Below are 26,994 nucleotides of genomic sequence, written 5' to 3' on the forward strand. Positions count from 1 at the left end.
AGTGAAGTCTGAATTCATAATCAACAAAGGAAATTCTTTTGGCAGATGGAGTATGTGCCTGGAGATTCCTGCACTTCCTTTCCACTCGCCGTTGAAGATTCCGTCTTCTTTTTATTCTACACTGGAAGGGTAGAATTACACTCCTCCTACAAGGGGCTGACCTTAGTGGCAGCTTCACCAATAGCCTGTTAGCCATTAAACCATTAAACCGCTTGTCCAGCCTATCCCTTTCCAGTGCTGGTCATGCCTGTCTCCTGAGCAACACAGGAATCTTAACACATGTGGAACTTCAACAGTCAGACTCAGTCCCACGCACACCATAGCTCATGGAGGAGGAAAGTAGATAGAGCTAGCAAAAGAGAACAGTCAGGAGGCTAAAGTCATGTTCTTAAGAAGTGGGAGTATTCAGAGAAAACTCAGAGAACACTTTCTTCACAGAACAGCTGGAACTGGGCTGAACAAGAAAAGCAGAGAAACAGAAACAGAAAACACAAGAAGACAAATGCTACTTATGAAAGAGACTTAAAGTTAAAACAGAAATTGGACTGACATGGCTGTTTCAATGTGAATATGTTGTATGTTTGTTAACTGACTTTCAGATGGAGGTTAGCATAAAATGGGTTTCATACGTCAACAGAGAGAATGAGGTAAGATGCTGAAGTCCGCCAACCTTTTTTCCATTTGATTCAGAGCAGTTACTTGTATAATTTGTGTCTGCTTGATTTTAAATGAATATAGTAGATTTAAAAGCAAACTTTTTGCCTATCCATCATATTATGTTGCATAAACACAGCTTACTGTGAATTCATAGTTTATTGTGTTAAATTATTAGTTTTAAATGTAGCAGAAGCTGTTGTTGTTGTTGTTTAATTATACATTAAAGCCTAGTATCTGAAAGTATTATGTCACTTTTATTACTGGTCAACAAGACAACTTAAATCATGGTATGTATATTGTTTTTGAGTAGCAGTGAGTATTACAAAAAAACTTTCTAAAGTTGATGGGAGGATTGATGAATATTGTTTTAGCTATTATTTGACTTATCTTAGATATTCCACCTTTGCTGCTGGAGTAAAATATAATGAATGCACGTTGAATACAACTGTTGAATTTAAATGACCTGATAAATTGTCCACTTTTCAACACAGTCATCCTCGACACATTAACACATTTAGTCCTCTGGCATAAAACCTGGGCTTTCAAGCTGAAAATCCTGAAGTGAAATTGTATCTTTGGTGATGTGAAGAATATCTTGACTGGGTACAATGTAATACTTTTTTAAACATTAGCTGTGTTGTCATACTCAAGTGATCAAAATCAAATTGCTGGTCAAAATCTAAGAAAAAGACTTTGTCAGGTTGGGCGTGCAGGAGGAGGGGAAAAAGAAACAAATTCCTTTGAAATAACCTCATTAGATCCAGAGATATGGATTTCAATATACTGAGAGTTTTGTACTTACATTTGAGCAGACAACATGATCAGTCTGTGCCCCAACACATATTTCTTGTTTTCTTTTCTTTCTTTTTGTTGGTTTCCCAGAACTAATTATTTTTCACTGGTACTTATGAGGCTCTTCACTACATGAGTCAGCTTTGAAAGCCACATGTCCATCTCACAGTGTTTTGCCATTACTGAGACCAGTATAAGGATTTTTACTCCGTGTATTCACACAGAATAATTAATCTCGAACATGGTAGACTGATTTTAGTCTGATGAACTTGCACCCATGGACATCTATATATCTCAGCACGGGATGCTGGCTGGTCCCGGAAGAGATAAGCTAGAGCAAATGCAGGAAGCCCTAATTAGGAGGGGTATAATTAAATCAAATTAGTCTTGAAAAGAACACAGCCATGCATGAACTTCTTCTCTCACTGTACATTTGCATGCGTGCTTCTCTTTCTTCTAAACTACTTCAGTGATGGGAGGCAAAAAAGGAACATGGGCTTATGGGTGTTTTTTCTCTTTACTTATTACAATAGCAGGGCTCAGAATTTTCATCATTCAACTGGGAATTAATATTTGGCTGTTGCCAGGACTGGGAAGCCATTTAGCCCTTGTAACTCTTAAAAATTAAATTTTATATGTTTAAATACAGGTGGCACGGTGGTGTAGTGGTTAGCGCTGTCGCCTCACAGCAAGAAGGTCCGGGTTCGAGCCCCGTGGCTGGCGAGGGCCTTTCTGTGTAGAGTTTGCATGTTCTCCCCGTGTCCGTGTGGGTTTCCTCTGGGTGCTCCGGTTTCCTCCACAGTCCAAAGACATGCAGGTTAGGTTAACTGGCGACTCTAAATTGGCTGTAGATGTGAGTGTGAATGGTTGTCTGTGTCTATGTGTCAGCCCTGTGATGACCTGGCGACTTGTCCAGGGTGTACCCCGCCTTTCGCCCATAGTCAGCTGGGATAGGCTCCAGCTCGCCTGCGACCCTGTAGAACAGGATAAAGCAGCTAGAGATGATGAGATGAGATGTTTAAATACAAGAAAACATTCCAATCTCATGTAAGAAGGTTTCTTTGCTGACAATAGCTACATTTTGTTCGAAAATGTATAACAAAGGGTTTTTTTGTTTGTTTGTTTTTAAAGCAAAGAATTAGAAAATTCACAAAATGTTGCTAACTAGAATTCATGCTAAGAGCATGAGGACATAATGCCCAGGTCAGACAGCAGGCTGCAACTAGTTTTGAACTACTTGCGTCTACCTGCCATAACAAAATCGCAGGTAGACGCAAGACTGGTCCTGCGTCGACGCACAACGGCACAGATAATGGCAGAGTGTTGCAGAAGGTCTTTAGTGGAGGCAGGTTGAAGCAAGTGGATCATGATCTGTTCGCATTTCAGCTGCAATTCGCTTCCAATCGGTGCAAATAGCAGGTTGACGTATGTAGAGGCAGGCGTTCGTGCAACGCTTGAGCAACCAATCGCAGGTTGAAGCAGGTAGTGGCAGCTAGGCTAATGCAGGAGAAGACAAGTCTTTAGAGATGGCTGCGATGCATTGCAGGTAGACACAGATTGAACCTGCAAATAGTTTACAACAACCTGCGAGCAGTCTTATAGCCTTATATTTTTTAAAAGGTTTTCTGTGCACTGCATCTAGCTGCGTCTGCTTCTGACTGGTTGATTCAGCTTAAAAACTCTGCGTCTTGCAATATGTCTGACCACAACGAAGGATTTGACACAAAACGCCTGCGTCCACCTGCGATCAGTCGCCACCTGACTGATTGCAGGTCACAGCATGCGTCTTTCTGCCGTCTGACCTGGGCATTAGGGACATTCTAATAATTTACTTCCTATTTGTTTAATGTTAAGTGGACTCACACGTTAGTGTATTAGTGAAGCATTTTAATCTAATTCAGGGTAAAGTGTAAATGTGGAGTTGTTCACTGCATTAGTCATCTATTAGGGGACCAGAGCCAGTACTGCCTTTGATCATTGTGTGCCCAAAGTTCATATACTTTGTTAAATTTTCTTTCCTCTGGCTTGATAATTAAATTAATGTCAACAGTTTTTCAGTATCTGCCAAATTCATCACATATTTGTGGTTTGTTGAGCTGCGGGTCACTTTTGAGCTTCAGCTGTAGACAGCACAAGTTTATCCTTGGTCATGGAAATAGAATGAATTTTCAAGTTATGTTTGTTACAGCATTTGTATGGAGTTGATCTGAGTAATGTCAAAGTCGGGTCTAAACTTTGATTCGAGTGGAACCACATGAAACAGAATGAGAGAATTTAGTTAAAGACTTTTTACACATGACTCCAACTCTACAAAATTTGATCTTGTTTCTTTTACCTTGCAGAACAAAGTGCCAGATTGAATATAAGATTCCTGATATGCTAGTCAAAATACATTTTAATACACAATACAATATTGCAACAAAAGTATGCATAAATAATAATAATTAAAAAAAACTTCAATTCAAAAATCTCCCCAAAATGTTGTAATTTGTATTTTAAAAATACAAAAACTTCATAAGACAGGTCTGTAGTGGAATTTTCATTGTTAAAAGTAATGTTAGCATGTTTATGTTGGTGGAGTTAATGCTAACAATATACAATTTATTCTTCAGAAAACACACTGGTGTTCTTCAACTAGGAATTAAAATTGTTAAATGTAAATCAATTATATGGTAACTAATCGTTTGTTAAAATATTACTGTACTAAAAATGTTAACCTGCTGATATATTTTTCTATTATGCGTTGGTAAGAGCTACAATACTTACCAGATTATAGCAGCTTTGCTTGCTAGTAATTATAAGGGACATTAGCATCATCATATGAAATGCAAACTCAATAAACACAAATTAAATATCTAGTAACTGCAGTAATGTCTTTTCAGAACATGGGTGGAAACAGATGAGTCAACACATTCCCACTTCTCCATTTCCTGTTTGGAAGTTGCTGTGTTGTTCATGAATTGTTCACAAACAGAAGAATTTATAACTGTTGAGCAGCTGTGGTGTGAGGGCCTGTTATAAAACCCACAAATCACATGAGCATCAGTTTAGATGATGTCACCATATGATGTAACATACTTTTGAAGCTAACATGCAGAACACAAAAGCATTTTGAACAAATTGCATACTGATTTATTCCACAGCCATTAAACATAAATTATTTAAAAAAAATAATTGTTCATTTAATTTCCTTCCATTTTTCATGGTGGGGATTGCATAGGCAACAGATTGACAAGGTCAGCCCAGACTTCTCAATCCACAGGCACAGATCACAGCTCCTGGGATGTCCAGTGGGATGTGCCTGATAAAGCACCTCAACTGGTTTAGCTCAATTTGCAGGAACAGTGACTCTACTTTGACAATGTCCCTGATTGTCAAGCTCCTTACTCTATCACAGAGCTTTGACCAAGTAACCCTGCAGAGGAACTTCATTTCTGCTACCTGCACTCATAATTCTACTCTTTCAGTCACTACCCGTAGCTTGTGACTATAGATGAGGATACGGACATAGTTTTGTCAGTGAACAAAGAGCTTCATCCACAGACTGAATGATTCCCTCTTCTATTATGAGATGATGATCCCCATTAACCTCTAGTGATTCTCAGAAGAGCATGGAATCAGAGTGTCTAACTGAAAACAGGACCTTTTGCTTTTCATGATGTCACAATTTTGTATTTGTTCTTGTTCTATGCCCTCTGACAATAACGTAAAATTAACTTTAACATCAAAACTGTAAATTCTCTGAATGTTTATAATAATATATTTTACAAAGCCTTTACAGGAGTAAAAAGCCTAAGCTTACTCTTATACAATAGTAGCTGTTTATCTGGAAACTGTAGACCCCCACGTGACTCTTGTTTCCTATTGTTTCCATAGGCTATAACACTCACCTGACTCTTTTGAATGGGCCATGGGCGATGTGGTTGTGCCTGAAGAGGGCAATGCTATGGCCACTGACTCCCACCCAGTGGCCAGATCAGACCAGGAATCTAAATCCCAACCTCCACTGAGTCCCACCCACTCTGTCATTTCTTCTTCTCTAAGCTCCCACACCCAGCTACAACAACATACCTCTGCGGTTTCAGCCCTGCAGTCCAAGGTGAAGACTTGCTCTGAATGCAAAGCAATCTGGAAACAGCCTTCTAAGAAGAAAGAAGACAGGAGAGTGGTGCCTGGGTTCTACATGTCAGCATGCTCCCACACAGGTGTCTGGGGATTCAGCAGCAGTGATGAAGACATCACAGACAACATCTGCAATACCAAACAAGATATCTCCTCATGCCACAACATACCATGGACTCCACCCAAAGGCTTTAGGAGGATCACCAGGCAAGAGCCCTTGCTATCAAATGGAGGTGATATTCTAGAAAGAGAGAAATCTAAAAGTGGGGTTATGCCCAGGCCCATGCCTCTGAGGACAGATCCCAACATTCAGGGAGAGATTAAAATGTCAGACAGCACAGAGGACCATCCTCAAAGCTGCAGGCCGAGTGACTCAGGCCTGGCATCAACAACAGGAAGTGAACTGTGGCATGCTGAGAGTCTAGAGAGCATCTGTAGCAGTGGAAGTTCTCTCTCACTAGCAGAGAAAGTGGAGATAAACCGAACCATCCTCAGACAGATGCTGCAGAAAGCCCAAAGGAAGAGCAGCGAGGGGCAACAGACTACAATTCCTGATGAGAGGATGGAGAATACACATAGGAGAGGTAAAGTCTAGCTGTTTTCACAGAAAAGATATTAAGAATCTTAGGAATTTTATATTATCTAAAAAAAAAAAAAAAGGTCCTGTGAGGGGGAAAACCGCTGAATCGAAGCAGTATGAAGCAAGATATGTTTGGTATCTGATGATTATTTCTTTCATTTCATACTGGAGTTGTAATGCCATCAAACTAAACTGAATTCATTTACCCAATTTCTTTCTCATAAACCTAAGCCTCAAGCCCCAACTAGGCCTCCCAAAGATAAAAAATCAGAATTGCACTGGAAGCTGGAAGCCATAAAGATAATTTGGAAAAAGAAAAAGTTTATTTGAAATAAAATTAGATTAAGTTGCTTAGCAGTTTTGTTTGAAGTGAGTCTGCAGAGATTTGAGCATGGGTTTATGTAAAATATTTTAAATGGGATAAACTTTCACTGTTTGTTAGCTACATTAACTCCATAACTCTAGTGCAAAACTTAAGAAGTAAACTGTGGACACCAAACATGTCTTGGCTGATACATTCAGAGGAATGTGGAAATATTACAAAATTGACTTTTTGCTGAACCTTTGAGTAATTTGTCATGTAACACATTTTTTGTCTTAGTTTTTAAGAGGCAAGAGTTAAGTTTAACTAGATTTCTTCATTTGTGTCTCACTCAAAGAGTGAGATTTGTGTGTGTGTGTTTATTTCTTTATATTTTGGGGAAATTTGAAACTGCTTGAACATAACCTTGGGTAGGTGAAGTATGCAGAGCAGCACAAACAGCCAGCAGATGGAGTATGAGAATGAAAATGACTGGAATTAGTCAGATGGAGATGAGATAAAGCCTGGTGCTGCTGGGTAACGAAAGGGGAGAAAGGGAGAGAAATAACAGGGTGGGATTTTTTTTAGATGGTTACTTGTGTATAATCACCCTCTAATTACAGCTTCACAAAAAAAAACTTATTTTTTTAACAATTGCCTCCTGCAACGTGTACAGTACAGTGGTTTAAAAGTGACCTTATGAACAACATATTCAGGTGAGTTTCACTGATATTCACTGATTAATGTGACAGTCATCTAATAAACTGAGGTATTGTATTGAGTAGCTAGTTTAATTGCCATTGATACTTTTTAAATCAAGTAGCTTGCAAAGCTGTTTTATTTTCATAAATTTATTTTATTACAGCCAGCACTACTGTCAGAACTGCTGTTTTAGGAAATTATCTTCTGACCAATCAGAACAGAGAATATTATAGACTGGACCATCATTACAGCAGATAATTTTAATACATTTTTATATATTTTTGCATGAACGTTATTTTTGAAACCTGTTGAATACTTATAATAACACACTGTTAACAGGGTTGTTTGTGTTCTTCTTCTTCTTCTTCTTCTTTTTTCCTGGTAAGGTGTTAGTTGTGTAATTTGGGTGGATATAACAATAACATTATTTATATTTGTACTGTTATAATGAAATTCACAAAGAAAATGGTAAAATGTGTGTGTCTCTACAGGTAGGCTGAATGACAGTGACTGGGATTCTGGGATTTCTCTTCATGACAGTGAACAGAGTCAGAGGTGACCTGACAACACACAATATTACTGTTTCTGCCTTAAGGGTTTAACAGAACAAACTATAGATGGGTGACATTTTCAGCTTGTTTTAGCATTTTTAACAGCATATACAGCTACATTAAAATCATCATAATTATCTTCATCCCGTCCCAATGATAACCATTATTAGCAATCAGAAGGAAATAAAAATTAAACTGAGTCTAAATTACATATGGCTGTATTGGTATTCCACTAAGTAAAAATAAATATGAATTGCAAGATAATTATCACATACAGTATTCACATTAGAGATTTTGATTTTTGATGAAAACACTCCACAATAATCACTACATAAGGAATACAACATGACACGTCTTGCTCTTATAGGAAGAACTGATTGTTTTCCTATAGGTGCATGTACCAAAGTGTTTTATTCATCTTATACCACAGTAATTTGCCAACAGATGTCATTTGTAATTTATTAAAGAATGACGCATCATACTGTTTATCCATTTGTAGTTACATTTAATGTTATAGAACAGTTGTAAAGTTAGTTCTTGTTTTCAGTTATGTTACATTATCTATAAATAGTTGTTCTGTTATCAGTGTCATATTTTTTTCTCTTTCAAATTGTTCTGACTGTTATTAAAAAATGCAAAGCTCAAGTGAAGACAAAGTGCTGACACTGGAGACTCCTTCCATAAATGTTAAATAAATATGTTCTTATTAACAATTATACCTTTTTCTTTGTTCAATAATATTACTTTTTAAAAATATGTTTATTGTTAGGCTTAAATTACTTCAGTGTCCTCCATACAAGACCTGTACTATTGTCAGAGTCAATCTGTTGTAATTAATTCCTCAACACCCGATGACTAGTCAGAACTAACAATTCAGCAGCACTACACTACTAAAGAAAGTGCTCAATCCACAACAGTAGAAATCAAACATCTGAATCATAGAGTAAGATGTAATTTATGTTAGTACTTAGCTTGTTGACCCGTTTTGTTTTGTTAGAAATATGATGTCATGCTTATGTAATCCAAAGAAAGATTATAATCATAATCCAATTTACACATAGCACTTCTCTCATACTCTGTCACTCACACACACACGCACACACATTCAGTCCCATCAGGCTAATTAGTGGTGATGGGCTGCTTCACTTAATCCTGTGCTGCATGAGTGTGAGTAGCTGACGTCTGCCTGTGTGTGTTTTTGATTGAACTACAGGCCCTTTGTCTCAGGCGCCGAGTTGCCACTCAGTCCTCACCATGAACAGGCCAAACAATTGCTGGAGCGTGCTCGTATGAAGGCCCGCTCGAACCCACTCAAAGCCGACCACACCATCCTACCCGTCCAGAGGGACAAGCCGTAAGTATACTCTCTTTTTTTCTCCCTATTTATCTCTTGTGCTCTCCTGTTTGCAAAATATTTGGATCTGAAGTGGTGAGGGATGTCAACCAGAGAAGCTTAGGTGGTGATAAGCAGGGAGTCCACTCTTAAAATGGGTCAAAACATGGCCACGTAACTGTTTTTATTGTGTGTGAATTATCAAGTGTTATTAAATCATGTTTGTGTATGTTGGGGTGCTGTGCATGTTTTATTTGCTGTGGAGCGTGTTGTTGATGTATGGGGGATGTGCTTGGATAAAGCAGTTCTAGTCCTTTTCAGCAGGAATAGGTCTCTCTCTCTCTCTCTCTCTCTCTCTCTCTCTCTCTCATAATTCAGCTCATTTCAATGTAATTTTTAAAGCACATTTAAAGCCCCATTACATGAGAATTGGTGTTTTTCGCCCCCTCCCCAGTTGTGGAGTGTTTTGTGCATATTATACAATGTATATTTGCATAAAATGACCTCACACATTGCACAATACATAGATACATATTTGCACAAAATATATTTGTACTATTTTCACTGTATTCCTTTCAATTTTCTCTATTCTATGTAATATTTTCATTAAATAGTTTCTTCTTATTTAATGTAACAAAAATGTCTCATGGAATATGCTAGTTAAATCAATCGTAACAACAGAAGCAAGAATGTCAATATCTGATTTAACTTGTCCTTGGCATTTTGGTTAAATGTGAAGAGACATAAAGTAACCAAGCAAATAGAACTTCCCAGGTTTTTCATTGTACTCAATGGAAATGTTACCAAATAAAACCGATTCTTATACTGTTGTGGTCCAGCAGCAAAGTGTTTCTAGCTAATTAGTATTTTTCAATATGGCGGTTGACGTGACTAGCTCTGTGATGTGATGACTACATTTGACTAATCAATGGTCTGCACAATTTCTTTCTCCACCCATATCTTCCTTGGGTACTCTTGGTAATTAGGATAACCAACTTCAATAAACTATATGGGTCACACAGCATAAAAAAAGACAAAATGCTGGATCATGGTTTTGTTACCATATTGTGCTGTACTACACTGCCTGATGGAAAATGTTCTCAGACAAAGCAATCCCACAGTTGTGTTCACCTGATGGATGAGAGTTTTGTGATATTGTTGCTGTGCTGCAACGTCATGGTATTATCAAAAATTATGATTAAACATTAGGGAATTACTGTGATTTAAGAAACATGCAGAGCTGTGTTCGTGTGTTGGTTCTACATCTGTATATAATAAAGCCATTATGTAGTCTATATTTATATAATATGTATTCTTCTACATGTTATTTCATTTTCATTACAAACATGTTCACTACGCTTTATTTTGGTCCTACAGTATATTATTGTATATATCAGGCAATACACTAAATATAAAGATCAGCAGCCTAGCAGTGATGTATAAATTAAATTGTGCTACTAAACAGAGCAGACAATGCTTCATCCTTTTCAGAGATGCATACTCACATTTTGTTCATGGTGATGAAGTTATATAAGACATGTTGAATTATACAACAGTTACACGAGTCTGGCATCTTTGATCCTCATCGCTCATTACCCAGGACCATATTCAATACCTCAGTGAGCTCTCTCTCTCTCTCTCTCTCTCACACACACACACACACACACACACACACACAAAAAAAAAAAAAAAAAAAGAATGAGTGAGTGAGCCATTTTAACATCTACTCCTTGTTTGGGAAGAAAACACCCCCTTTTGGTGGCAGCGTTCAAAACAGATTAGGCAGATTGGTATTGTTTTCTGAAGGATTCTCATGAGGTTTTTTTTTTTTTGTAATTAGCATGCTCTTATACTGTTCATATTATAAATACAATTTGATTCTGCATATTGCCTGTATTCGTTTAATTGCTACGTTAATGGGCAAACCTAGTTTCAGCTTCTAATTACAAAAGATTCCTGACATACTAGACTACAGTAGAGTATACATAGCTGGGTGTGGTTCTGGTGTAAACAGGGTTTCAATCAGGATGAGTTCAAATCCAGATGATACAACAACCATGCATGGATGGGCGCCAAGGAGCAAATAATTTGCCATGTTCTCTGGCTGTGAGGGATGGCATCACTTTCTCCCCTGTCAGTCTACTGACACTAACCAGTCATGCACATGTATGAGCTCATGTTTGTAGAAGAGGGTAGATGCTGTGCCCAGTAACACAGCAGCAGTTGACTAGCAGTTTGAAAAGATATGGTTGGCTGGCATCACACGTCACGGGGGAAGCACATGCTAGCCTTCACCCTCCTCAGTTGGTAGCTGTTGTATAATATCGGAAAGCTGGCTTGTGATGGCAAATTGACAGGTGAACAAATTTGGGAGAAAAATAGAGAACAAAAAGAAAACAATACCTGGAGTGGCTCTCAAAGCATTACTTTTGCATTCCATTATTATTATTATTATTATTATTAGTAGTAGTAGTAGTAGTAGTAGTAGTGGTAGTAGTAGTAGTAGTGGTAGTAGTAGTATTTCTGAGGATACCTTGCCTTCCAAGACTGCAATCATGGTCCTGCTAAATGTTTTCCTCTCAGTTCCCAGTGTTATCTTGCTCAGTGGATGACAATAATGCTACAGTTTTCAAGTTGGTTTGCAATCACACTTGCAGATGCTAGTGAACAGACTAAAATTGTATTAATAGTGACTCAGTATGCCATAACGCAGCAGGAACCCATTATTATGAAGTATTAATATGAGGTATGTATGGAATGCTGTGGTCTTTTAGCTAAAACACGGAGAGGAATTTCAGGGGAATTTAGCCTTGAATCAGTGTCTCAGTTTTGGAAATCTCCAACCACTTTGGCATGTGCCCTGTGTTTTTCTGCATATGTCTATGTGATTAAGAGATAATAATAATAATAATAATAATAATAATAATAATTTCAATTTATATAGCGCCTTTCACAAACCCAAGGACGCTTTACAAAGGAGTTACCAAAAAAAAAAGGACACACTAGGAAGAGTAGTGTGAGGTAAAGAGAAAAGTTTTCAAGTTAGCTTTGAAGGAAGAGAGAGTGGAACAGTCACGAAGCGATTGTGGTAACGAGTTCCAAAGTTTAGGAGCAGCAACACTGAATGATCTGCCACCCATAGATGCCAGTTTAAAACGTGGAACAGTCAGAAGTCCACAGACAGAAGATCTGAGGGAGCGGGAGGGACAGTACAAATGAATTAGCTCACAGAGATAGGAAGGGGTGAAACCATGAAGAGCTTTACAGGTTAAAAGCAAGATTTTGTATTTGATCCGAGAAATAACTGGCCACCAATGCAGTTGATGTAAAACAGGAGTGATGTGAGCAGTGCAGTTGGTGAGTATGAGGGCTCTAGCTGCTGAGTTTTGTACTTATTATCTGTGTGCTGTGTAATTATACAATTCAAACACCATCATTGCATGCTCTTTTATCACAATTATCACAAAATATTAATATATTGTATTTTAGCTACATTACTTAAAATAATTCCTCAGTTGGAGCAATGGGAGGAACGGTTCTGTCTACCATGTGTTTATTTCACCTCTTTCATCAAATTCTCTTCCAATGAGTAGAATTATGGGATTGATTTCGTAGAACATGCAATGCAGTGTTAAAAAATGTCCAAACTAAAGAGCCTTACACCAGTACTGTTGAATTCTTGAATTTGATTGGTCAGAAGGTGTTGTTTAACTTTCACAGCAACTTATGTGTTGGACATTTTACATAAACTGATTTTTTTATTGTAGTTTTTTGTATTGTGTATTTAGCATAGATATAGAAAGACTCTCCAGTGTCAGTGCTTTGTAGCAGTTGGAGGTAAAGCTGTAACTTTACACAAAGTTTTCCAACGTGGGAAAGTCTTTAGGACAGGGGGCTAAGACAAATTATTGTCTAATTAACTTCAGAAGAGAAAAAGAGAGAGGCTGGTGAGGGAACGCCTGTGTATAACTGCTATAAAATAAGTGATAACAGGAACTAATTTGGGGCAGCACGGTGGTGTAGTGGTTAGCGCTGTCGCCTCACAGCAAGAAGGTCCGGGTTCGAGCCCCGTGGCCAGCGAGGGCCTTTCTGTGTGGAGTTTGCATGTTCTCCCCGTGTCCACGTGGGTTTCCTCCGGGTGCTCCGGTTTCCCCCACAGTCCAAAGACATACAGGTTAGGTTAACTGGTGACTCTAAATTGACCGTAGGTGTGAATGTGAGTGTGAATGGTTGTCTGTGTCTACGTGTCAGCCCTGTGATGACCTGGTGACTTGTCCAGGGTGTACCCCACCTTTCGCCCGTAGTCAGCTAGGATAGGCTTCAGCTTGCCTGCGACCCTGTAGAACAGGATAAAGCGGCTAGAGATAATGAGATGAGGAACTAATTTGTTTTGTCAATGTTTAACAACATTAAATATAACTATAAATTGTAATTCTTTTAATGAATATAAAATTGCTGTGGTATAAAACAAACAAATCAGGCAACATTACACCACCCTGCCATTGATTACTTTCCTATAACAGCTGTCCTTATGCTGTCCAGAAATACTGGCTACACAGACATCATCATCTTCTTCTCCCTTGTACAGCACTGTTGCCAGGTCAGGGTCCATGTGGACACTATTGATCCACATGTCATACTAATTGGAACATAGTTTTACACTGGATACCCTTCCTGCCACAACCCTCACATTTCTGAGCTTGGGAAACAACCATCCATATCCATGGACAATTTAGAGTAGCCAGTTAGCCTAACCGCATGTCTTTGGACAGTGGGGGAAACCAGAGCACCCGGCGGAAACCCACGCAGACATGGGGAGAACATCTAAACTCCACACAGAAAGGTCCCTATTGGCCACTGGGCTTGAACCCAGAACATTCTTGCTGTGAGGTGACAGTGCTAACCACTACACGACTGTGCCGCCCACTGGCTACACAGACATCAAAATGCAATATCTATATTATACATGCTGAATATTGCAATTATATAACCAATTGCTGCAGATGCCTATCATGCCTGTGTTTATATTCAACAGATTAGTGATGTTTTATGTATGTGTGTTTTTCAGGGAGCTGCTCTCCTTGGTCGGAGCTCCTCTTGTGGGTACGGAACGGGTGCTGGTTGGCTCAGGAAATCTCAGCGACTCCTCCAGCAGTGACTCGACCGGAGGCTCTCGGCGCCGTCGTACACATGGGCAGTCTCCAACGCGTGTGCGTTTTCAAGATGAGTCAGAGAAAGACGCTGAAGTGCGTTACTTGGAGCGGCAATGCAAACAAGCTGGAGAGAGGACACAGGGACTGCTGGGAGCCAAGCCCAGTTTGGCAACATACATCAACAGCCAGAGACCTGAGGTCAAATACAAAAGCAGGAGGAGTCAGGAGAACTCACCCAACATTAATAGTCATTATGAACCTGAGACCATGGGCCAACAGTGCAATTCTTGTGGAACAATATTGGATGGAGATTTTTCAGATTCCTGCTTCTTTCAAAAACAACCATTGCTTGCTAATGGAGAAACTGAGGGAAGGACAGTGCCATGTTGGGTTGCACCCACACTGCCTAACCGCCTGGTGCGAATAGAGCAGATTAAAGAGACTTACATAGGTGCCTTGAGCCCTGTCATTGTGGAGAGTGATGGCACACACTGTAGAGCTGCAGGCAGTATGGGTAGTGGTAGGGGGACTCTACAGAAGCAGAAGAGAAAAAGTCGTAAGAGCGATGGCAGTCCCGAGATCAAGGCCACTGCTGCCAATGGGGTCAGAACACAAGGATCACCAAGCATTTCCAGTAATACACCCATGTCTAATGGAGCTATAGCTTTACCCCCAAATCCATATGCCCTAGAGTCACTAGAGCTAAAGGTGGAGGGTAGAACATGCAAATCTCTTGCTAACTTTAAAGCCTGTGTGCCTTCAGTGGTCTCCAGAGGAGAAGTGTCCGGAGCTCAATCAGTTCCCAGGCTCCCTCAACCTATTCCACCACCTCTCCAGCCCAAAAATTCTGCTCAGAATTTGGAGAGTCCCAATAGCCAGCAAGTCATGCCTTCTCAACACCATCATCTGATGCATATAGACACTGTACAAGAGTGTGGTGAGCAGTCAAATTTGGAGTGTATCCTTCAAGGAAACCCTGATCTTCCAAAAGACACATTGATATCTAAAAGCTCCATGCTAAAGGAACTAGCAGGTAGCAACAGTCACAGCAAGAGAACCTTAACAACAGGACAACATGGTTCCCAACAAACAGGTCAGTCCTATATAAACCAGTGTACAATTACACCTTTATTTAATTGAACAATTCTTTTTTATATAAGTTATGTTTCGTGCAATCAAATTAAAGATTATATATGGATATAATATTGGCTGTGACAAATGAGGTTTCACTATAATGTACTGTATGGACACCTAAAATATTTTTCGTAAAAATACATGTCTAAATATTAAAAATATAATTGCTTCAAGAAACATTTATTATACCAGTTAATTGAATTTCTAATTTTAAATTTTAAATTGCAGAAATTGTCTGTTCAAAGTGAAGCTTTATTGTCTGGTACAACTCTGCATACAAAATTGCGCTAAGGACAAGAGTTCTAGTTTTCTAAGATGTCTGCCACATAACACTACAGCTTTCAGTGACACAGTGAAGTTTTGTTCATATTTATAGATTACAGTAAGTCATATTGTGTACTTGACCACACTGGAAAGTCTGCATTACATTCCCTACTGGGTTTGATTTAAGGCAGATATTTATGTAAAATATTTTGGGTGAAAAAGATTTATAGTATTATTTGTGAGTAAAATTAGTCCAAAACTAAATAGATGAACACCAGACGTGCCATTTTTATCCCAGTTCCAGTAATATTGAAATATTATCTCTGAAATGTACTCAATAAGTCAAATTTTATTTATTGGACAAAAATTATTTTAAGAATAAAGAAGGCATTTATGTACTACACACAGAGCAAATGGAAACAATCATTTACTTGAACATAGACTGACACTGATCATTTTTTCATGTTCATTATGTAAGGAGTAAAACCCACCAGGGTGTGCTGTTACAGTAAAATAATCAATGACAAAGAGGAGTTACTGTTACCACCCCATTGTTGATTTATTTTCTAATACCTGTTTGTATTAAATGTTGTGGAACATCCATGAAACAAGTTAGTTACTTCTTGTTATCACTTGTTAGGTAACTGGCAGTCGACAAACGTAAGTGCAGGAAGGTGCTTATTATGCAGGTGCGCAAACATTACAAAAACATAAGGCAAGATCCAGAGTTGCAAAAACAAATGAAACTGAAAGCAGAGTCATTTAACAGAAAACAGAGTCATAAACCAGAGTAACAAACATAGCAAGAAACAAATGTGACAATGGTGATAATACTTTGTGAAGTCTCTGTGTAAACAGCGTACTTACGATATATGCACACGCCAATTGCGCTCAAAGCAACCATAGGTGGATTCCCCCCTCAAAGAGCTTCCTCCAGGAGCTAAAATCCTCCTTGGGCTGCCCCAGGGTTAAGGACCTGGCACATGAAAACATCCCCTCAGAGCTCCGCTCTGGCTCTGGGCTAATGTGGCACCAGAACCTGGGCTTAAGTGGAGATTTGGGCTTGGGTTGGGCCTTGAACAGGGGCAAAAGGATGTTCAGGGGCTCAGGCATAGACATGGGCTCCAGACTAGGCACGGAATTGGACTTGGGCTCTGGCCTAGACACAGACTTGGACTTGGGCTCCGGCCTAAACATGGACTTGGACTTGGGCTCCGGCCTAAACACGGACTTGGACTTGGGCTCCGGGACTTAGGATCTAGACTGGACATGGATTCAGGCATAGACATAGGCTTGAGCATGGGCATGTATCCTGGTGCCGGCATGGGCATGAATTTGAACATGTGGATGGACTCGGGCATTGGCATGGGCTTGGACTATGACCTTGACATGGATGTGGATTTAATTCTTGGCATGGGCACTGGCATTAGCATGGGCATAGACTTGGACATGGGCTTGGATCTTGGCATGGGCACCAGCATTAGCATGGGCTTGGTCCTGGGGTTGGACTTGGCTTGAGGGAGGACTTCCTTGCTGAAGCCAGGTGGCGGCGCGATGACCTCGTCCTCGCTGAAGCCAGACGACGGAGCAACAACCTCTTCTCAAAGCCAGGTGGAGGAGCAAAGACCTCATCCCTGCTGAAGCCAGGTGGCTAAGTGATGACCTCATCCTCACTGAAGCCTGGCAGCAGAGCAATGACATCTTCAAAGCCAGGTGGCAGAGTGAAGATCTCATCCTTGCTGAAATCTGGAGTGGAGGCCAGCCTGTCGGCCTCTGGTACGAGCAGTGGAGTGGAGGCCAGCCTGTCAGCCTCCCAAGTCTCAGCCCCCCCACCAATATATATTTTATAGGGGCCCTCCTTCCTGGAGGCCTGGGACCAGGACTTGAGCTCCTCGGTGAATGACTTGGAGTTCTAGAGACATGGGTCTGTCTTTGGCCCACTGGCCCACCAGTTCTCCAGAGGTTTAGGCTCCATCAATTCCTCGTAGAAGAAGCGGTATTGCAAGAAAAATCCATTGGGCGGCTGCTCCACCCCATCATATTGCATCGGAATGTCCAGCCCTATCCACTGGAGAAACACAACAGATCCCAGCTTAAGCACCATGACATTAGTGTGGAACTGCATGGTGTGCCTGTAACTTTCCGCTACATCCACTGTTGAGGCGAAGTATTCTGTCAGGTAAGCAGTGGTAGACAGATGTAAGTGCAGGAAGGTGTTTATTATACAGTGTCTTGCAAAAGTATTCATCCTGTTTTGTCGCATTACAAGCTGGAATTAAAAAGGATTGGGGGGGGGTTGCACCATTTGATTTACACAACATGCCTACAACTTCAAAGGTGAAAATTGTTGTTTTATTGTGACACAAACAATAATTAAGAAGAAAAAACAGAAATCTGGAGTGTGCATAGGTATTCACCCCCCCAAGTCAATACTTTGTAGAGTCACCTTTTGCTGCATTTACAGCTGCAAGTCTCTTGGGGTATGTCTCTATTAGCTTAGCACATCTAGCCACTGGGATTTTTGCCCATTCCTCAAGGTAAAACTGCTCCAACTCCTTCAGGTTAGACGGGTTGTGTTGGTGTACAGCAATCTTCAAGTTATGCCACAGACTCTCAATTGGATTGAGGGCTGGGCTTTGACTAGGCCATTCCAAGACATTTAAACGTTTCCCTTTAAACAACTCCAGTGTAGCTTTAGCAGTATGTTTAGGGTCACTGTCCTGCTGGAACATGAACCTTTGTCTCAGTCTCAAACCTCTGGCCAACTCAAACAGGTTTTCCTCCAGAATTGCCCTGTATTTAGTGCCATCCATCTTTCCTTCAGTCCTGACCAGCTTTCCTGTCCCTGCAGATAAAAAATATCCCCACAGCATGATACTGCCACCACCATGCTTCACTATATGAATGGTGTTCTCAGGGTGTTGGGTTTGTACCACACATGGCGTTTCCCATGATGGCCAAAAAGTTCAACTTAGCCTCATCTGACCAGATAATCTTCTTCCATGTGTTTGGGGAGTCTGCCACATGCTGTTGGGCAAACTCCAAACGTGTTTTCTTAAGCAATGACTTTTTTCTGGCCACTCTTCCATAAAGCCCCACTCTGTGGAGTGTACAGCTAAAAGTGGTCCTATGGACAGATACTCCCATCTCCGCTGTGGATCTTTGCAGCTCCTTCAGTGTTATCTTTGGTGTCTTTATTGCATCTCTGATTAATGCCCTCCTTGCCCAGTCTGTGAGTTTTGGTGGGTGGCCTTCTCTTGTCAGGTTTGTAGTGGTGCCATATTCTTTCCATTCTGCTATAATGGATTTAATGGTGTTCTGTGAGATATTCAAAGTTTGGGATATTTTTTATAACCCAACCCTGATCTATACTTCTTCACAACTTTGTCTCTGACCTGTTTGGAGTGCTCCTTGGTTCTCATATTGCTTGCCTAATAGTGTTGCAGAGTCAGGGTCCTTCCAGAATAGGTTGATTTATACAGACATCATGTGACAGATCATGTGACACTTTGATTTCACACAGGTGAATCTTAATCAACTAATTATGTAACTTATGAAGTGAATTGGTTAGACCAGCTCTTATTTAGGGGTTTCATACGAAAGGGGGTGAATACCTATGCACACTGCAGATTTCTGTTTTTTCATCTTAATTATTGTTTGTGTCACAATAAAACAATTTTGCACCTTTAAAGTAGGCATGTTGTGTAAATCAAATGGTGCTAACCCCCCAAAAATCCATTTTAATTCCAGCTTGTAATGCGATAAAACAGGACAAACACGAAGGGGGGTGAATACTTTTGCAAGACACTGTACAGGCGTGCAAACAGATTACAGAAACAAAAACGTAAGGCAAGGTCCAAAGTTGCAAAAACAGATGAAACTGAAAGCATTAATTAACTAGATTAACAAACATAGCAAGAAACAAACGTGACAATGGTGATAATACGTTGCGAAGTCTCTGTGTAAAAAGCGTCCTTATATGTGTGTGCTGATTGCACTCAAAGCAGCAACAAGTGGTTCCCATGATGAATCCCAAGGGTTCCATGCGCGTGGATGAAAGCGGCCGCTTGAGCTGCCCAAGGCTCGAGTGCGTGAAGGCGTGACATCACTAATATTATAATAGCGATAAACAGTCGTTCCTTCACCAGCCTCTCTCTTTTCACTCACTTAATTTAATGAGACAAAATGCAGTTTTGTCAGTTTACTGAGAAACCAAAAACGTGCAAAAGGATCTCTGTCCTGAAGACTTTCCTGGAGACTCCTTAATAAAAGCTAAATACACTTCTAAAAACAATGTTTTAAAATCTGTTTGACAAGCATCCACCACACAAGTCCCTGAGTAAGCTTTTACAATAGAAAGATAGAGTGCATTAGTGTAAACCTTGGAGCTCATACTGAGAATTTAATGGTGCGGTGGTGTAATTGATTTAAACAAAGAGGTTTAATTTCAAAACAGAAAACTCATCACATGTAATACAGTTATTGTTGCAAAAATTGATCAAAACATTTTGTACAGAACAGTGTGAGAAATATAGTATAGAACTTTAAGTATTCCATTACAGATTTTATATGAGACAGTGCATAATGTGTGAGTAAATTTATCTGATAATCAACACTCCAGGATCCTCTTTAGGACCTCAGGAAATTTAGATGCATGTCCACGGCATTAAAATATTTTCTATGTCCCAGGAAGTACTGGCATGAGGCTTGCCATGCTGAACATACTGAATGTTGGTTGTTGCTTCACAGAATGTGTGTAGGCAGCATGGCGGATGTGTGTTTGTGTCAATCTCCAGATAGAGCAGGGATTTTGTTGTCAGCAGATTGGTGGAGTCACAGGCCACTAATCTCTCTGAGCTCTGAGCACAGTGGGTCTCTCAGCATGGCGTCCATTCAGCACTGTTCACCTCTCTCTCTCTCTCTCTCTCTCTCTCTCTGCTTTTTCTGCACCTGGGCATCTGTCTGTCTGACTTTTATCTAGATGTCTCTTTCACGGTCTTTCTGTTGCTTGTACATTCAAACATAGCTTAATCACCACACACACACACACACAGTATTTCCACTGCTCAGGTTCAACTCCAGCTCATAGTAAATATGCCGATTTCATCTGATCAATACCTCTGCAATTATTAAACATTTCCCCAGGTTTGGCACAGGACCAAATCAGAGTGGAGGTAGTAGCAAGCCCTGCCAAAACATCTGTGAATAATGGACATATTCAAGGAACTATCAGGGCTGAGCAGCAAAGGGAGGACGGCCCAAGCCCTTCACTGTGAGTCATTAAAAAATGAGACCACTCTCTTCTAGAAAGTTCTAGATTCATCTAAAGACCATGTCAGTACTTTGTAATCCTCTTTTTTGGTTTAGTCTGTAGGCTTTTCAACTCTTTTTCATTTCTGGGCCATAAACCTACAAAGAGCTGGACCAGACTGGACAGAAAAGTAGGTCAAAAAAGAGGTCAGAATGAGCCAAGCAACATCACTGCCCCCTGGTGGTGAAAATAGGATTCCGGTCTCTCTACAGGTCAAAAGCTTCAATTAATGTTCACATCAAACATCAGAATGAAGAAAAATTGTGATCTCTGTGATTTTCACCGTGGCATGGTTGTTGGTACCAGATGGGTTGGTTTGAGTATTTCAGAAACTGATAATCTCCTGAGATTTTCACACACAACGATCTCTAGAGTTTACACAGTATGGTATGAAAAACAAAAAAACATTGAGTGAGAGACAGTTCTGCTGGTGGAAATGCCTTATTGTAAAGATTGCTTATTTGAGTTGCTAAAGACTTGCTGTCAGCTCAGACCAGTCTGGTCATTCTCCTCTGAGCTCCCTCATCAACAAGGTGTTTTAGCCTGCAGACTCTCCGCTCATATTAATTTTTTTTTTTACACCATTCTGTGTAAATGATAGACACTGTTGTGTGTGAAAATCCCAGGAGATTAGCAGTTGCTGAAATACTCAAACCAGCTGGTGTGAAAGTGTTCTTAATAAAGTGGATGGTCAGTGTATAGCCCTTTTTACACAGATATTCCATAATATTGGCGTAAAAAAGACACCTCAATATTCTAGCTTTGGTTGTTTACGCAGAACCAAATAAAGCCGAAAGGGAAGCCGTGCCAGTGTGCGTTTTTACAGTGCGAGCCAGCATTTCACAACCCAAGAGGTGACGTGCCACAATGTAGCGTCAGCATCTAGGGTGACGTATTTACGCGTTGGAAATCTGAATACCCCAAGCATACTGGTACTGATTTAAAAACAACGATGGGTGAACTGAGTGTTGAGGTGATTTTGTTAGCCGTGTACATTTATACCACTCTTCAAATATAAAGCAAAATTACTGAGTATCATATGCAACATGTAATCACTTCTGTTAAATAATTCATGTTTAAGGGAAGTAACAGCTTCAGTGTATATAACATGTTTGTATCCTTTGAGTACAATCCCAGCTGGCTTTTTGAGGAAATAAAAGTCTATCACAGAAAACTGTGCTCACAAACAGAGACAGAGAGAGAGAGAGAGAGAGAGAGAGAGAGAGAGAGAGGTAACAAGTAAGAGAGGAATGGAGAGACTCATGCAAACAACATGTTTGTGGATCAGAATTATGTTGGAGAAGAAAGTGAAGAGAAATAGGAAGCGATCTGAGGCAGAAAGGTGTGATTACCTTAGAGTCTAAGGCTTAGACACTGCCAACGGAGACGCCACACCCCTGTTCCGCTGTGCCGGCTGACCCTTTTACACAGACAGCGATTCCAGCTCTGTAACTAATCAATCGTTTCGGCTCAGGGGCTGGATATCAGACCCCCATTCTACATTTGGATCTTTTATATAGAATGCAAGGTGGAATAAAGGTGTAAGATTCCTGCCTTTATTCTGTGTACAATGTTTGTCTTGGAATTTATACTAAGACTGTCTATAAGCATTTTATCTAAGTGTGCTTGCTTAACAAGTGGCCAGTTCATTTAATACATAGATTTAAATCTTTGGTGAGCACTTACTTTAAAGTTTAACTGTTAAAAAGAAAGTACAGGTTCATTCAGCTTTTGATGAATGCCAGGGTACTGCATTATAAGAGTGAAGTAAAAAAAAAAATCAAAATCTTATACACATAGATCTGCACTGTTTACAATAAATGTATCCTGTTTCAATCAGGCCTCTGACCTCAGGCTGATCGCGTCTCTGTTTTATCACAGAAACATGACCCCAGAGGCTGAGCAAAGGGAGGGTAAAGCTCAGCAAGCACTGCGCCGTTTCTTTTCAGCCATGGGACTTGGTAAGAGTCACTCCAGAAGCATGGAACAGCTCGGCCCACCACTCAAACCCAGAACAAATTCCTCAGAAACCCCCGGCCCCCTACATGCACTAAAGAAAGCACCCTCACTCCAGAATCTACGTCTGGTTCGTCCTCTTTACACTTTACAACTTTAAACTAATTACCTACATCCAAACAGTCCAAGGAGGGCTGTGCTTTATTGTTTCTCATAGCTAATAGAGTGATTAAGACCTTTAAATTGGTTGACAACTAATAATAATAATATGAATAAACTCATACATGTCAACCCCTACGGATTTCCCGTATTCCCTACGGATTTTGGCATTTTAAAAATGGTACGGGCGTAGTGGTATTCAACTACGGATTTTTCTACATTTTCACCTTAAAATTATTTTGATTTATTACCATCAAAAAAATCGTCATGAAATAGGAAAATGCATGGGAGCTGCCATTTTCTACATTTAGAATTATTCAACCGGTACTTCCGCTAGTACCAACAAGCCATTCCGAATGTCTGAGCATGCGCAATTGTGATTTTCCTGCATACCGAGCAGGAAATAACAGCACATGTAGCGTAAACTGTGGGTGGTAGAAATGGGCAACTGGACTTGCTTGAAGATTCTTGAAAACGTTTCACCTCTCCTGGATCAGAATCAGAATCAGAATTCTGATGACCAGCTCATCTAAGGTGTCATTGAGGCATCATGTTGGTGTGGGTCACTGGAGGCTGGGTGTGAACGGCGAGTCATTAGGGTGATCAAAGGATTGCCCGTTAGGGTGATCAATGGCAATCTGACTCTCTGTCCTCCTGTAAGTCACCGAAAACAGCTGGGTCCTGGCGTACACCCAGCCGTCTGGGAAGAGTGTCCAAGACCGCATTGTAGATGGTTGACAAATGATGTTTTAGACCCCCACCTCTGTTCAGTGATGGCCGTTCCAGGTTGACAAAAATGGCTTCTTTAACTCCTCGCTCATACCAACAATCCTCTCTGGCTAAAATGCATACGTTACAATCCTGAAATGAGTGTCCTTTGTTGTTAAGATGAATGTAGACAGCCGAGTTCTGGCCTGAGGAGCTGGCTCTCCTGTGTTGAGCCAAGCGCCTGTATAGCGGTTGTTTTGTCTCACAATATACGAGTCCGTGCAATCCTCACTGCACTGAATTGCATACACTACGTTGTCCTGTTTGTGTCTGGGTATTCTGTCCTTAGGACACTCATTTCAGGATTGTAACGTACGCATTTTAGCCAGAGAGGATCGTTGGTATGAGCGAGGAGTTAAAGAAGCCATTTTTGTCAACCTGGAACGGCCATCACTGAACAGAGGTGGGGGTCTAAGGCTACATTTACATTAGACCGTATCTGTCTTGTTTTCTTCGCGGATGCACTGTCCGTTTACATTAAACCGCCTGGAAACGCCGGGAAACGGGAATCCGCCAGCGTCCACGTATTCAATCCAGATCGTGTCAGCTCCGGTGCTGTGTAAACATTCAGAATATGCGGATACGCTGTGCTGAGCTCTAGCTGGCGTCTCATTGGACAACGTCACTGTGACATCCACCTTCCTGATTCGCTGGCACTGGTCATGTGACGCGACTGCTGAAAAACGGCGCGGACTTCCGCCTTGTATCACCTTTCATTAAAGAGTATAAAAGTATGAAAATACTGCAAATACTGATGCAAATACTGCCCATTGTGTAGTTATGATTGTCTTTAGGCTTGCCATCCTTCCACTTGCAAGTGGTAAGTGATATGCACTGGGATCACACACACAGCGGCTCAGTCCCGAATCACAGCTTGTTCACTTCACTCGCATGCTCTGTGAGCTGCACAGGGCCGGAGTGCGCACCCTCCAGAGGGCACTCGCTGTTCAGGGCGGAGTGATTTGGAGCGCAGGATGCCTGCGGAGCCGAGCGTATCCGTGTATTGGTATTGCTGTGTGCACGCAAATTGTGTATTGGTGTTGCTGTGTGCACACTAATCGTTTTAAAAATGTTAATCTGATGATCCGCTGATACGGTCTAATGTAAACATGGGCTAAGACATCATTTGTCAACCATCTACAATGTGGTCTTGGACACTCTTCCCAGACGGCTGGGTGTACGCCAGGACCCAGCTGTTTTCGGTGACTCACAGGAGGACAGAGAGAGTCAGATTGCCATTGATCACCCTAACGGGCAATCCTTTGATCACCCTAATGACTCGCCGTTCACATCCAGCCTTCAGTGACCCACACCAACATGATGCCTCAATGACACCTTAGATGAGCTGGTCATCAGAATTCTGATTCTGATCCAGGAGAGGATAAATATCTGATACTCCCTATTAGACAGAACTGAGGAAGCCTTTTGGACGAGAGGTGAAACGTTTTCAAGAATCTTCAAGCAAGTCCAGTTGCCCATTTCTACCACCCACAGTTTACTATGACCTGGATGATTGAGAATCTTCACAGACACATGTAGCGTAACAATAGACAGGCCAAGAGGTCAAGATGTCGGCACCACCGAAGAAAAAACTCAAAACATCTAAAACTGGAGGTCGCTTTCTTCCCGATTGGACAGAAACATTCAATGGAATAATTATCGCTTCCAAAATGGGTGCTGAGTATGTCAGCTGCACAATTTGTTGTAGAGACGTGAAAGTGTTTGCCTCTGGAATTTACGACGTGAGGGAACACATGAAATCTCAAATGCATGTGCAAAATGCAAACCAGAAAAAGAGACAGCCGTCAATTAATTTCTTCACGCAAAAGCAATCAAGAACATTGCTGAACAATGTGCCAAGTGAACCCCAAATTATTGGATTATGTGAGAAGAGACACTAAATTTTCTTGAACTGATATAGGGTTAAGAAAACACTGACTGTTGTTTAATTGAGTGTTAACAGTACATATGGATGTACAGAAATAAACCAGTGCATATATTAGGTAAGCTCTGATACATTTTTATAATGCATGAAATATTACTATGGATTTGGTATGGAAATTATGGATTTCTTTACCAGGGAGTACAGGTGAGGTGAGAGCCGTGAGGGGTTGACATGTATATAAACTATTTATGCAACATAAAATGGTTTTAAAAATTAATAATAATAGTATTTATCATTCAATAAAAAATGTATGATATTAAACAATGTTGAATAATAATAATTCAATTTTTGGCCACCAGGCGTCTCCCTTCTCTCAGCTGAAGAAATCGTCCTCGGTGCAGAATCTCCAGTCTCCCAAAAGGAAGCCGGAGCGCTGTGCTGTTTATACACCAGGGGAACGGCCCTGTAGCCCCGCCCTCTCCAGGTACACACATTCACGCATGCGCGCGCACACGTACACAAACTGAGTGCAGTGCACGTCTACTATACGCCTATTACGTCATTCGTCTGGCTGTTTGTTCTTTCTGAAATTGTTCATGCTGCGAATGTGTGAAAACTCCTTCCTACTGTCCTTACCGGTGAATAACACTATAATGTCACAATGTTGTGAATGAAGCGAATGTGAAGAATGGCATGTTGGCTGTGTGTGTGTGTGTGTGTGTGTTCCCGCCAAGCAGCTGGTGTGTTGTGCAACAGCCTGAATGTTTTCGTGTGACTGGGACGCGAGAAGGGGTTGCATCAGACAGACAGACAGAGAGAGAGAGAGAGAGAGAGATAAATATAGAAGTGTAAAGCCTGCCAGAGAAAAGAGAGGAGGGAGTGAAATGTAACACACTAGCTGTGTCTCAGATCTCATACTTATATAGGTTACTACTCTAAACACTCATTCACAAGCAGCGTCCATAACTGTGTTCACACTACGTAATAAAAACAAATCTAGGGCAGTACAAATAGACTGGCAGTGTTGCTAATGCAGGGAAAACTAGCTAATGTTTGCTCAGAAATTCGCGAAAAGTCACCAGATGACGTCATGTATTATTTGGAATTGTATCACCATGATCATTTGCATATGAAAACGTTAAGATGAAAGGAAATTTTTATGAAGACATTTAGAATATAGTTTGATCAAAATTGAAAATAATTTATTGTAACATTTCTTCCAGAAAGTAGGCCTCTTTGGTCATGGTACTACAAAATAAGTATTCACATATTTACAAAATACTATAATTCCTGTCAAGGATGACAACAAAATAAAGAGGGAGAATC

The 26,994-nt window shown here is 40.6% G+C and overlaps 1 protein-coding gene across 1 annotated transcript in view; it reads left to right on the forward strand.

Annotated features, from left to right (window-relative positions):
- Positions 1-252: 252 nt before the first annotated feature.
- si:dkey-121a11.3 (uncharacterized protein KIAA1614) overlaps positions 253-26,994 on the forward strand; it is a 34,334-nt gene continuing 7,592 nt past the window's right edge. The window contains exons 1-8 of the mRNA XM_060941330.1: positions 253-647; positions 5,326-6,155; positions 7,646-7,709; positions 8,919-9,059; positions 14,107-15,284; positions 20,735-20,861; positions 22,782-22,986; positions 26,028-26,152. Of these exons, the coding sequence (XP_060797313.1) occupies positions 5,360-6,155; positions 7,646-7,709; positions 8,919-9,059; positions 14,107-15,284; positions 20,735-20,861; positions 22,782-22,986; positions 26,028-26,152 (2,636 nt within the window). The 5' untranslated portion in view covers positions 253-647; positions 5,326-5,359. The remainder of the gene's footprint in view (positions 648-5,325; positions 6,156-7,645; positions 7,710-8,918; positions 9,060-14,106; positions 15,285-20,734; positions 20,862-22,781; positions 22,987-26,027; positions 26,153-26,994) is intronic.

Source organism: Neoarius graeffei, chromosome 15 (genome assembly GCF_027579695.1).
Source record: "Neoarius graeffei isolate fNeoGra1 chromosome 15, fNeoGra1.pri, whole genome shotgun sequence".
Classification (NCBI taxonomy): Eukaryota; Metazoa; Chordata; class Actinopteri; order Siluriformes; family Ariidae; genus Neoarius; species Neoarius graeffei.